The 13,896-nt window shown below is 34.2% G+C and overlaps 1 protein-coding gene across 1 annotated transcript in view; it reads left to right on the forward strand.

Moving 5' to 3' along the window:
• Positions 1-2,627: 2,627 nt before the first annotated feature.
• LOC142338427 (uncharacterized) overlaps positions 2,628-13,896 on the forward strand; it is a 109,512-nt gene continuing 98,243 nt past the window's right edge. The window contains exons 1-2 of the mRNA XM_075388187.1: positions 2,628-2,800; positions 3,862-4,044. Coding sequence (XP_075244302.1) covers positions 2,645-2,800; positions 3,862-4,044 — 339 coding nt within the window. The 5' untranslated portion in view covers positions 2,628-2,644. The remainder of the gene's footprint in view (positions 2,801-3,861; positions 4,045-13,896) is intronic.

Raw genomic sequence — 13,896 nt, forward strand, 5'->3', positions numbered from 1 at the left:
TAATTTTTCTTTCGCTGGTTTTTTTGGCTCAAACAGGTGTGCCCCCAAAGTTTTTTTAACAGTTAGCGACTTTTTTTCTCAAGCTAAATTTTTTTAACTGATGTTTGTGGTCAGACTTTGAAACCAAAGTTTTTGGTTGCTTCTTGTTATTTCAGAAATTCGAAAATAAAATTCTATAAAAGGCTCAACTTTAATGAAAATTGCTTTTCCAATTGTTTAGTAAAAACGTTTGATTGATTATCAGTTATATCCGGAGAACGACTTGAGTCTATTTTGCTTGAGAGGAGAACTGTGTTTCTTTATGACATTGGACATATATAAACCGAAAAATGACTTCACTGAACACCTCAACCTGCCATGAAAAAATGATTAAATTGCGTGAGCTCAAGTGACAACTTTTTGATATTTTTGAAAGTTTCTCGAGATTCCTCAAAGAAAGAGATAAATGAATCATTTTAAAAATGCCAGGAAGACTCCATTTTCAACTGTTCTTTTTTCTAAAATATAAAAAAATTAGTAGTTGTTGCTGATCAGCTCCTAAACATCCGGGAGAGCAATTCGAGAATTTTGTAGACGCTATCGACAAAACGTTTCTTCACAAAAAACCAGTCTAACAATTGAACCGTAGGTAGTTGTTCCATGATCAAGTTAAACAAGTGGTTTTAAAACGAAGTTGACATAAAAGACTAGTTGTTTCGTGATCGAGTTAAGCAAGTGGTTGCTTGATGAAAGTTGCATGAAAAATTAGTTTTTTTCGCGAACAAACCGGATTTGAGTTTCAGAGCATTTCAATGCTGAACCTGCACATTTCGAGAGTAGAAACATAATTCAGTTCTGAAACATTGCATCACCAGAATGTTTTGATTTCCTTTATGTGCAGTTTTTCTTCATTATGATTATCCTGAGTTCATAGACTACGCTCAGGCTAAACTTGTAGTAAAGACTCTGAAAATTGCTTATATCACGGAATTAAGTCTAAGCAGAAAAATGTCATACCTTTGTAGCTTATAACTTTTAATTACTATAGTAGAAAACTCACTGTTTATACACAAGCTAATTTGTAGGCATTTATCACAAAGCCCATTTAGCTTAGTGGTTGCGACTTGCTACGCAAATTAAATGTTACAAGTACCCACGCGGAAGTTCGAATCGCATATGAAGCAAACAATGTTAGCGGGAGCTCAACTGAACTCATTATTTTTCATGCAGTAAATTTTACTCGAAAATCAAGACTGGCCATTCTGAACGGAGTACTGGCCATTCTGAACAGAGTACTGGGCATTCTAAAAAAGCAGAGTCTCTAGACTGATTCAGCGCTAATTTGATCTGCCACCAACCGGGGAGGTAGTTGTTTCGTGATCAGGGTTAAGCAAGTGGATGTATGATGAAAATGGCATGAAGGACTAGTTTTTTTCGTGATCGAGGTAGTTGTTTCGTGATAGAGTTGAGCTATGATGAAAGCGACATGAGTTGTGTATGATGAAAGAGTTGCGACATGAGTTGTGTATAGAGTTGTGTATGATGAAAGCGACATGAGAGATTTGCGTAACAATTCACATACCTGCTTTAATAAGCTGTAATTGTGTTAATTGCTTTGACATCAACAGTTTTTCCGTCCCAGCACATTTCTGTACCTCGATAGTTATTGCAAATGCGTGCATGATCTCACTAAGTTTGCATTATTTCTTAATTGTCTTTAAGATCTTAAAACCTTACACTCTGGTCTCTGTAATGTTTTACAAACGTAAAACAAGATTAAGATTGCTATGTTCATAGCATGATGAGATTGACCAAGATAATAGTCTGTTCTGATGAACTTCAATTGTTGGTTTTTGGAAACAATTCTAAATAATGACCTGACTGACTTAGAATCTATTGCGTCTTTAACAAGCGAAGAAAGCTCGTATCAGAATTTTCTAAGCTGAAGGTCACTCTCTGAGGCTCAGTTTTTTCAGACGTATGTCCACTGATAAGACAATTTTTTAAAGACTTAATAAAAAGCGATTTTCAAAACTTCTCTTTGATAAAATAAGAGAATTCGAGTAGTGCCGTACGTATGTCGCCATAAGGATAGTAAATTCAGAGTGAATTCTTAATGAAAAATAATTGAGAACGTGTTTATTAAGTTATCCTATTGATAAATTTTGAATTGGAATTATTTACAAACATAATAAATACGTAAGTGTTCCCATTTTTACGACGAAATTTTTGTTTTTGTTTTTATATTTGTCGCAAAGATTCTAATCTTTTTCATTTTTTTCACTGTGAGGAGTGAAAACTTACATGTTTACCACTATAAACAATTTTTTAATAAGTTTTCCACTGTGGTTTTCATCAAAGTCACCGTAAGTGCGCGCACAAAACTAGCGGGAAGTTGGGAAGAATTTCGGGAATCATTGCAGCGGGAGCGCAAGGTGGGCACCTTAAAAAGCCTTAAATTTTACTCTAACTTACTTTAAAATTACCTTAATTAATTACCTGAACATTAAAAATTAAAAAATTCCCTTAACTTTACCTTAACCAAGCCAGAAATTTACCTGAAAATTAGGATAAGTTAGGTAAATTTACCTTAACTCTTTTAAGTGTGTGTGGAAAACCTCCTCGGCATGTGTATTTTTTTTAGTGGGAGAGCCAGTACTTCGACATGCCGTGTGAACAGATTAAGGGGAATGAGTTAGTGCTCTCAGTATATTTCGTGACCAGTGCCATCTCTGGAAGTGGCTTCGGGGACATTGTGGTCACTAACGAGATGGAGACTGTCAAGATTGTAGTCATTGCCATGTGCTTCGTCATATTCAGAGTACGCGCAGAAACAACAAAAATGCTGCCACATCCATTTTTAATTAAAAATAACCCGCTATTGAAGTAAATGTGACAGATTTTAGGTTTTGAAAAAAGGGAGCCTCGAAAAGAAAATTTTGAAAGTTTTAAAAAGTTTTGAAGAGTTTTAAAAAGCGAGCTTTTGCTTGAATCACTTACACAAGTAACTTTTTCCAATTTTTTTCTTGCTAATTTTTTGAAACACATTATTTGTGCTTTGTTTTAGCCGTGGATTTCTCTAAGAATTTGTTAATTTACAACTTTCATTATATGAAAGTTCTGGGATTACAACTTTTCATAGACGACATAATAGGAAGTTGTAATTTTACAACTTTTTCAATTATGAAGTCAACCCGGGCTAGCCAGAGATATTACTGTCTATACAAGAGAATAGTTCTGTGGCAGATTTCATACCTACTGGCACTAATTTGATGTGTCAGGTGGAAAAAGTTGGTTCTATTTCCACAAGATAACTACTCTTGAATGTCTGATAATACGAAATTCGACCACAGCTCAAGGACGCATTGTCTGAAAAACGATTGGATTAGTAATTTTAATTTGCAGTGCTATTTGTAAACTTTAGCAAAACCAACTCCAATTACATTTGAGAGCGTTTGAGCACCGGAAACTTTAGTTCAAGTTATTGGTGCAAATCTAGCAACTTAACGATATTTTTGAGAAAACCATTTTTGCATACTCGATTGCGCTACAGATCGAGAGATGAAAATATGAGAAATCCAGCTTAAAAACTTCTAGGATAGTTTAATATTTGAGTTCAGTGCCAAAGTTAAGTGCTACTTGGTGAACCCAGCATGATTTTTTGAAAATTTTGAATCAAGAATTTTGAATCTGAAAAAAATTATCGTCCAGGTTTTGATAAGAAATTTATCATTGTGTAAGATCTGGTTTAACAGAATTTTTTTTGTGTATGGTGTTAAAAGAGAAAAATTCCCCTACAGAGAATTAAGACATTTTTCGCCAGAATTTATCATGACAAAATTTTCCGAATCAATGGTGTACTTGTTTTACTGGTGGTTTCAGGCAATTTTCTTAGCCCTGATTTTGGCGATAGTGTTTGCACAGACGTACTACGAGACAATGGTGAAAAACAAATTGATAGTGCTGAACAACTATCTGCTCAAGAGGAGATTCATCCAGAATGAAGACGCGGCTGAGTTCCAGATGCTCAGCTACTTCTTAAACTATGCAAGGCCAGAGAAAAAGGTATGTTTCGTTGCCTCTGTTGCTGTAGGTCAGGAAAATCTTCAGTGTTCTTTCTATCTATTCAAATTGCTTCAACGTGGCCGCATTGAGCCCTTCGTCTCTAAATGTCCCCTTGTGGATTATGCCAATAATTAAAAAGTTGAGGTGCCAGATCATAAATCAATATGTCTAGACTAAAATGATTGCCCAAGGGAGGTGGCGTTCAAATTAAATAACATGACCTTGAAACACGAATTAACGCATCAGAATCTGGACACAAGCAACATTGAACGCACCCTTGAGATCCTTCAAAGCATAGACCCTTGGGAACTAAAAAAATTCTGAATTAAAGAAAACGACCAAAACAGTTGAGCTCATATGACGAGTCAGCGCTAAAAATAGAGTGCTCGCTCAACTGAAAGAATTCCACGTAGCTAGTCTCAACTCAGCTGACTTTAAAATGGCAAAACCTCAAAACTTCAAACGTTGAAATACTTGCATCAAAAAGTTTGCCTTGTACAGAACAATTTGACGTCAAGATTTATAGAACATTGCTGGATTATTGAACTGCACGCTTTACTAACTGGACGGGCAGCACTTTTTAAAATCCTTTATATAGTCTCCAACTACCAAGGCCGCATATCTCAAGCATCACCCAAAATTATCTATACAAGCCATGAATATATTAAAATTGTATACACAGCCTGTATGTGAATCTAAAAAATCTGAACAAGGACACTTTGGAGCGGATGAAAAACTCAAGTGCAAGAACATATTGTGAACGCGCAAAATGTGATGAACGCTTGAAAGTCTGATGAACGATCAAGTTTCTACACATACTCTCTGGTGAAGGTACAAAGACCTCCCAAAATGTTCACTACATTCCGGGAACTCTCGACAAGCTGATGAACGCACGACATGAACGTACGAGGTTTCGATGTACTTATTTAGAACAAACGAACTCTGTACAAACTCACTTTTGAACACACAAAGATCGCACAAAAATATTTCAGTGCACGAAAGTCTGCTGGACCAAAAAAGGTCTAGGGAGCGCATGAAAGTCTGAAAAGGAATGAATTTTTGAACAAAACTCACCTTTGAACGAACAGAGAGCGCATAAAATTGTTTGACGCCTGGTGAACGCAAAAAATTTTTGTTGAATGAACATATTTTTGCACATTCGCGCTTTTGAGCGCAGAACGAATGCACAGAAAGTTTCATTAAGGTCTGGCGACCGGACAACAATTTGCTGAGCGCACAGAACTCTAAAATTGAAAGTGCAAAGGTTTGGATCTACTTATATATAAAAATTTATTTCCGAACTAGTGTATAAATATACAACACATTCGAGAGGTCACCAAAAAGGCCTGAGCCTGTCCATAGGATGATGCCCCTATTAAGCTTGCAGAATAAAGAAGTTACCTTACGCTACTGATCAATTTACCAGAACTGTCCCGTCAGCACCTCGTTTCCCTGAATGTAATTGTCTCTTAAGTTATGTAGGATATTAACTAGAGCAGATTCGTTTACAACTAAAATTTCTCTTACAATGTTTTTGTCTAGAGTAACTAAAAAAATAAACAATTTTTTTGTTCGGTACATAAGAGTTTTTTTTTGTTGGCACGTCGTCAACCTCATGGTTTTTACGGTCTTTAGTCTTTTCTCATCAGACTAAATGTTGCGGACTTCATCATTTCTGAAGATTTGTGATCCAATTCCACAGTCAGAACTTTGTCTTAAACTCTTACTCATCAATTTTAACAACTCGTACAGATGCAATTCCATTGGTGTCAGTAGTTTATATTTCTCTCTGACATCGTGGACGCTGTTGAATTTTTTCAGTCCGAATTTTATCCTGATTGTGTGAGTTTGTGACCAGTTAAGTTGTTTAAGCTCCGATTTGCCTGCGCAACCATAAATTAGTACACCATACTGAAGAACTGGTTGGACATAGAGTTTGTATAACTTAATCAAAGCATCCCTTCTGAATCTATTTTTGTATTGGTAGAAACAATAGATCGTTTTTTTAAACTTGCTCTTGATTTCTTCTATGTGCGTTTTAAAGCTTAGTTTTTTTATCAATGTGTACACCAAGGTATTTTGTACTCTCTTTGTTAAACAACGTTATTCCTTGTAATTGTAATCTTCTCACAGTCTCTCTTTTTGCAAAACACGTCATGTTACACTTTGAGAAATTTACTGTCAATTTATTTCTGTCAAACCAATCGCACAACCTGCCAAGATCGTTTAGCAAGTCATCATTATTAAGTTTAGTAGAAGAGTAAATAGTTGTACCGTCCGCAAAAAGTATGATTTCGCTTGATTGGCAAACTCTCTCGATATCATTTATGTACAGCAGAAAAAGAAGTGGTCCTAAAACGGACCCCTGTGGGACACCATATTTAACATCTAAAACGGCAGACTTCTTGTCGCCAGTCTGCACAAATTGTTTACGATCAGATAGATACGGTTTCAGGAGATGATAAACACAACCTCTCAATCCATACCTTTCGCATTTTAATAAAAGAAGATTGTGGTCAACAGTGTCAAAAGCTTTTGTCAAATCTAGGAAAACACTGCACGTTTCATCCAAAGAGTCGAGACCTAATCTGATATGTTCATTAAGTATTGCAATAGCATCAACTGTACTTGTTTTATTTCTAAATCCAAACTGTCTTTCGCTCAATATATTATGTTGAATCAGGAAACATTTTATTTGGGCATAGATTAATTTTTCAAATACTTTTCCTATTACTGGTAGTAGCGATATAGGTCGGTAGTTCTGTGGGTTATCTTTCTCTCCTGATTTGAAAATTGGTATTACTTTTGCCGTTTTTAAAACTTTGGGATAGTAGGTTTTTTCTACGCATTTGTTGAAAACTGACGCCAATAGTTCACATGTTGCCAGATTAACGGCCTTCAGCAGGCTACTATATAACTGAAACATATCACAGGAATTTTTATTTTTTAACTGTCTGACTGTTTCAAAGACTTCATCCGCATTTATTTCCTGCAAAATCGTTGTCTGTTTTTGTATTGGAATATCTGTTAAATCAGCTGATTTGTTTTTTGTCATAGCTAATTTTTCTCCAATTATAGTAAAAAAATAGTTCATGTCATGGCAGTCTACGGTGCACTCTTGTTCATTATTTTTATCACCATTTAAATCTTTGACTATCTTGAATAATTTCTGTGACCCATTTCTGCTGTCAATCTGTTGTTCATAAAATTTGTCTTTGCTAACTTGCAGGCTGCTTTTGTTTTAGGACAGATAATTCTATATTTGTTTTTTGATTCAGTTGTATTATCTCTTAGATATAATCTTATGAGCTCCTTTTTTTTGTTTGCGAGGCTACGAATTGTTGCTGTGATCCATTGTTTAGTTGATCGTGGTTTAGTTTGTTGAACGGTTGGTATAACTGATTCCTTGGAAGAAATAATTGTCTGTTGAAGCCACTCAATTAACTGATCAGTATCAAGAGACTCTATCATTAAACGCTGTTCTTTAATTTCAAGGTGGACTAGATAATTTTTTTCTTTCCAAATTTTCTCTTCTTTGAGCTTCTTAAACTGTGAATTTATAAATTTCGAGGCCGCGGTCGTGTCTAGGTTTGCAAAAAAAGTTGCTGAGAAATTGACTGTATAATGATCAGAAAGAGCGGTTTTGTCCACATTGCACACACCTTCAATATTAGAGAAAAATAGATCGATGCAAGTTTTGCTACATGTGGTTTCTCTGGTAGCCTTTTTGTTGTTTTTCAGCAGAAATCCAAAATAAGACAACATTTCTATCAGTTTGCTTACTTTTCGGTCCTCTAGGAAGACGTTTATATTAAAGTCACCGCAAATTACATGTTTAGTAGCTTCTTTTGATTTAAGTTTTGTCATGTGATCGCTTAGCAGAGCTAGGAATTCGTCTAAAGGGTAATTAGGAGACTTATTAACTCCTGTTACTATTAGCACTTCAGGACCACTCTGAAGAATAGCACTGAGAATTTGCACATTTTTAACACTGCTTCTAATAGTTTTTAGTAGTTTAGTATGAGTGGAATAGAAAATCCCTACCCCCCACCTGTATTATCTCTGTTGCATGTTACCAAGGTAGACAGATTCGGGAGTCTATATCCCTCCAAATTGGTTTAATCCGAACATCTGGTTTCCGTGAGGAATAACGCTAGCGGTTCATCTGGTAATTGATTAAGGTATACTTCAAGTTGATCGTAATTCTTTCTCAGGGACATAATATTCATTCTGTAGGTAAATCGAGCGCTCGATTGTTTTTCCTGTCATTTTCTGTGCACTGACGTTCTAATCTGATTGTTTTTTCAACATTTTTTTGAGTTTTTGTCCGAGTAAAACCAGAAGGATAAATAAACCTTAAAAACATTGTGATCAGAGCAAGGGTTTAATAATTATACGTAATTTCCCCAACAAATTTCTTAATGGTTTTCGATGCTCAAACATCAAAGTTACAGATATTCCTCTCGCGGAAGTCGCAACAGGAAAAAATAGGTTCCCTAAACTGGCAGAAAATGTCGCGGAAGTCGCAACATACTGCACAAAAAATCTACAAGACAAGAGATGCATATCATCATCTCCTCTCGCGGAAGTCGCAAAAGGTGATTAAAGGACATCACTAAAATTTATAGAAGATTGTCATGGAAGTCGCAACAATCTACGTTGGTTAAAAAAAATTCTTTCATTTTAAGTACGAGTTATCCTACAATATCCACCCGTTGGTAACTTCTTTATTCTTTAGCTCTATGCACAAATTTATTAAAATCAAGTGTTGTGTTTCATAGAGTAATATAACCAAGACTTTGTTAATTGTCAGAACCTTGGATAGTCAATAACTGAACATTTACAGCTTCAAAACAAATTTGAGCAGTTCAAAAACCATCAATGAGAGAACTGTGTTGTCTTTTTTCTTCAGGGGACATTGCCGCAAATTCCCTTTCCTGTTTATCAAGCTGTCTTTTTTGAGCCACGACATGGTTAGCTTTGAGTTTTACAGCGTTAGCACCAGAAAAGTTAGGAACATCACGAATCACTGGGTTTTTTAGATTATTAACATCTAGAGCATTTTTTACCCTCACAAAGACATTTTCACCCTTATTGTTCTTACACATCACTGAAACTTTACAATTATTCGTAACTGCAATTAGTTTTTTAATGTGAGCCAGTTTCTCGACAAAGGCATCTAGTGGTGGCAAGGTCTCTTTCATCCAAATTTTTCTATTGTTAATTAGATTGAACATGTGTTTAATCATCCTTCTACTTTTGTACACCTCGTCTTTGTCTCGAAAATGAGTGAACTTAAAAATCACCGACGGAGTAATGCCAGCAGGCATTTTTTCAGGGCCCGGTAATATGTGAAAAGCAGTTAGACGGCTTTCCGTTATAGAAACATTACAAAGTTTATTTAGTTTGTTTAAAAACTCTAGCAGCTTTGGTAGCCATTCAGCGGTTGGCTTGGCCGCATCAAAGGGAGGGTTGTCTATTATCACTGAGTTTTTGCGTGTATACCTCTCCTGCTCCCTTAACCTGGAATCCAGTCTCTCTGTAAAATCGGCCAGGTCTTCAAACCTCTCATCTGTTTGTCTTTCATGGTCCACAAGGCGGTCCAGTACTGCCTGCACTGCCTCTTTTGTTGCCCCATCTGGGATGCTCTGTATGAGTTGCTTGAGGTCAGGGGTATCGTTTTGGTTGGCCATTATAATTGAAGAAATCAATAAGATTCAAGATTGAGCTAAGTTAAAACGTAACAAAAAGCGCAATACAGTTTTGATTTTAGAACGCACAGGCAGAGAATTAAGTTCACTCAAAAGAACAATTGCTTATCATGGCGTTTCGTATACTTATTTTTGAACACACATGAGTTTGAACCTAAAGATTTGTTGTTTGAGACGGCTAGGAAAAATCCATATTATGTCTGAGTCGGTCTTGACATGCCAATTCTCGTTCTGGGACCTCAGCCTAGTTTGTTTTCAATTATGGAAGCTTACATAATCTTTGGAGCAACTTTATACCAACTTCTTCAAAATGGGTTTTCATCAACTTTTTCCTTTTCTGCAAGAGATTCTGATATTATTCTTATCATAAAACAAAAAAATAAAGATTACGAAATTTGAAGATTACATAATTTTATTGAAAAAAGATTAAAGAATCAGCAAAAATCTAATTAATTTTGCTCCAGTTGTAAAACATTAAAAAAACAGGTTTCCTTTAAACAACTTGATTGCGCATACTGCACACAACTGGAAATTTTATAGGCTTTTTATTCAGTTTAGGTTAGTTTTGTTAAATTTTTGGTCTGAATACTTTGTTCCGGTTAAGTTTTAGCTGTCTCTGTCAAATAATCACTGATATTCTGAATTCCTTTATAATTGCTTTCACTTTATTCCTTTATTTTGGCCTCTTTCAGCATTGCAATCTCGTCTATTGCTGTTAACCAAACCAAAACTTTAATGGTTTTGTGTATCCGAGAAATTGTTTTTTATCCAAATAACTTATTGTTTTCAGGAGTTTATGCTGACCATTTTGATTAGTTTTGGAGTCAAAATTTACTAAAAAAAGAACATATAATAACTAAGCAGATAGAAAAATTGAACCGATTAAAGCTGTTTTTGTGAACAAAAAACAACACAAATTAATAAACAACAAGTTTGGGCAAAATCTGTGCATCCACCGCTAAATTTTGGAAAACGAGTGGTGTCAAAAAATTTAGGAAAAAACATTTTTTAAGATAAAACAATTAATAAATTTGTTTAAGCTACAATTACAAAGCCTATTTGACTGGTCACTGATGTGATAAGTCAAGAATAATAAAAAATGTTAAAAAAAGAAACACCTTTTATTTTTTTTGGAAATAAATTAAACCGGATGAAAAACTTTTAGTTATCAATTGGAAGCAATAATTAAGATCTTTTATGCCAGATAAAAAACCAGAAGAAGTTTTTATTAGAGAAACCTATTAAATTAAGTTTTATAAAAATTAATAGTATCAAGGTTATAAAAACCGGAAAACCATAGATGGAAACTTTTAAAATAAATTTCTGCGTTGTAATATTAATAAATTTATGGGACGTGTCATTTATGAGGCAAACTGATGAGACGGCACGAAGGCCCAAACAGAAAGTAAGTAAAATAACAGTAAAAACAGTAAAAGTAAAAACAAGACGAAGCTCAAAACCTCTCCAATGTTTTGATTAACCAATAGTAAAAAAAACCAAAAAACTTTTGCTTTTTAAAAGAAAGCAAACCAATAAAAGTCTTGCTAACGCTTCGCAGCGCTAACAAAAGACAAAAAAATTTAATATCTTTTGATTATCAGAAATTTTTTGAAACGCAATGGCTTCTTAACCGAATTGTGGGCTATTAAATTAAAACGTGTCCCCTTTACTCACGGGTTAATCAATTTATAATGACGGATGTGACCCTTTCTAGCATTCAATGGTTGACTTTTTTTGCCAGAACCTAATGAATTTCAAATTGGAACATCGCTAGCATCCAAAAATTTTCAAGGCCTGTCCAAAATTGTTTATCAACTTGACTTTGTTGACAACATCCTTATAGGTGAGAGTATTGAAGTATCATAGCACAAAACTATGTTTTCACAGTAAATAGGCTAACATTTTGCATAATTTGCAAAAACACAATTGAATTATTGACCACATTTTTTTAAATTCCATTCTAATAAAGTGAGTCTTCCGTTCGATCTAAAAATGTTTAGCTTTTGAGCAAAAATTGAAGAATCATAGTTTTGAGCAAACGTGGAATTTTGGAAATAATTAAGGAGAATAACTTGGGGGCAAACCAATTACTTTTTTAAAGATAATCTGTTGGAATTGACTTGGTGACACTTATTTATCCTAGTGGTCATTTGTCCAGGTGGATACACTGAAGTCTTTTAAAGACAATTCCTAATGAAAGCAATTCAAATCAATGCAAATTTTTAGACTTTTTTTTCTAAAATTAGGATTTTACTTTATTTTTTGCAATTTGACCTTGCATTATTTCTGAACTTGACAAAATCGAAATCATAGTTTACTCACAAAACGATTTTTTTTTAATTTCTAGAAGCCAGGAAAAATTCGTTTTCCGCTTTTCTCTGATCCCCACAATGCTTCAATTTAGTTTTGAAAAATGAACACTCAAAACTTCTGACTACTAAATTTCTGTAATTTCTTTTTGATATAGTTCTCTTCCACCTGAGTGTCCGTGTTAATACTTGCCAAGCATATACCTTTTTTTTAGGAAGCTGAAGTAAAAGTAAGTCAAGTTTTTTATAGCGATGTCTTTTGACTAATTTCGACTACTGCTGCCAAAATGTTTTGACAAAAAAGTTTTTTGAATTGAAAACTTTTCTTTGCTACTTCAGGGAGAGATCTTGGGGTCATATATTCAACCATACTTTAATTGACGAACTGAAAATTCTATTTCACTGATGAACTCTTGTGCAATGTGAAACATCATGTGCGCTCGGACGATATCGACGCATTTGTATAAAGTTGTATAGACTCAGTTTGGTTGACAGCAAGTTGTTTCAAATGTAATAGTACTGAAGTATTCATAGCATGAATTCTTAAACTGCAAAAATGTGTAATTAAAAATTTGTCTAAACAATTTTTTCATTCTGAATAGGCAATAGGCAAACATTCCACTTGAACTAGGCTTTCAAAAATTAGTGAAACAATTTCGAACAAACGTGGGTTTCGAGAAAGATTTAGGGCAAATATTTCTGGGCAGAGCATAAAGTTTTTTTAAATATAAACAGTTGGAAATGACTTTGTTGTCCTCTACTTTTCGAAGCGGTTTTCTGTCGAGATGCATACCTTGAACTTTTGCCAAAACTTTTCCTATTTAAAGCAACTCAAGTCAGTGCAAAAATTTAGACATCTAACATTTTGCAGTGATTTGATTAAAATTTTTTGCACTTCGACGTTGCATTTCTCTTAATTTTCTATCAAAAAGCAATCGTTTTCGAGTTCAAACAGAATTTTAAACATTGTTTATAAACTGGAAAATTTTCATTTTTGGCTTTATATGAATAAAATTCAAAAAAGAGCTTTTAAATTTTGAAATGGTATTCGATGTCGCTCGTTTCTTCTGCCAGAATTTTTTTTTATTAAATACGTTAAAAAAGCAATTTTTTGACAAACAAAAACACAGAACGTCATGTTTTTCATAGAGAATTATTTGTTGACTATTTTTGAGTTTTGCTCCAAAATTGTTTTGACAATTTTTTTGGAATGAAAATGGTTGTTTTTACTTCAACGAAGAGACATCGCTGAAATATATGATCTACCATTGAAGGTTGTCTGAATAACTTGATGAATGGTCAGCCTGTCATTTTATGATCAGCAAGCAATTCTCATATGTGACAAAACGACCCTTAAAAATGCACAGATATCTTTTAAATATCACACAATTTTTGAAAAGAAATGTATTTTGAAATGCAAAGAAAAGGAAATGAAGGGAAAAGGAAATTGAAATGAAAGGATTTTAAAAGATAGCCTGTCTACAGTCAAGTGGTATCATTAAAAAACCACTCCAGCGTAGCATATGCAAATAAAAAGATTTTTTTGAATTTCGTGTTTTACAGGGAGTTATCGAGGTTTGAAGTTTTGTGAATAATAAACGGATTTCCGATGTTTCTATTCACATTTTCCGGAATTTCGCCTAAAATTTCGTAAATTTTGCTAAAATTCGTAAAAATTGTTAACAATAGTACTGTTGATTTTAATTTTAGAGACAAATAGTATTGTTACCCATTTTGATTTAATTGTTATGTCTAAAATTTTGGCTAAATTTTTTTAAAATTCAGCCTTTTTCATCATAAATTGCCCGAAATAAGCTTCTATTTTTCACTTT

This window comes from Convolutriloba macropyga, chromosome 4 (genome assembly GCF_964194025.1).
Source record: "Convolutriloba macropyga chromosome 4, txConMacr16.3, whole genome shotgun sequence".
Lineage (NCBI taxonomy): Eukaryota > Metazoa > Xenacoelomorpha > Acoela > Convolutidae > Convolutriloba > Convolutriloba macropyga.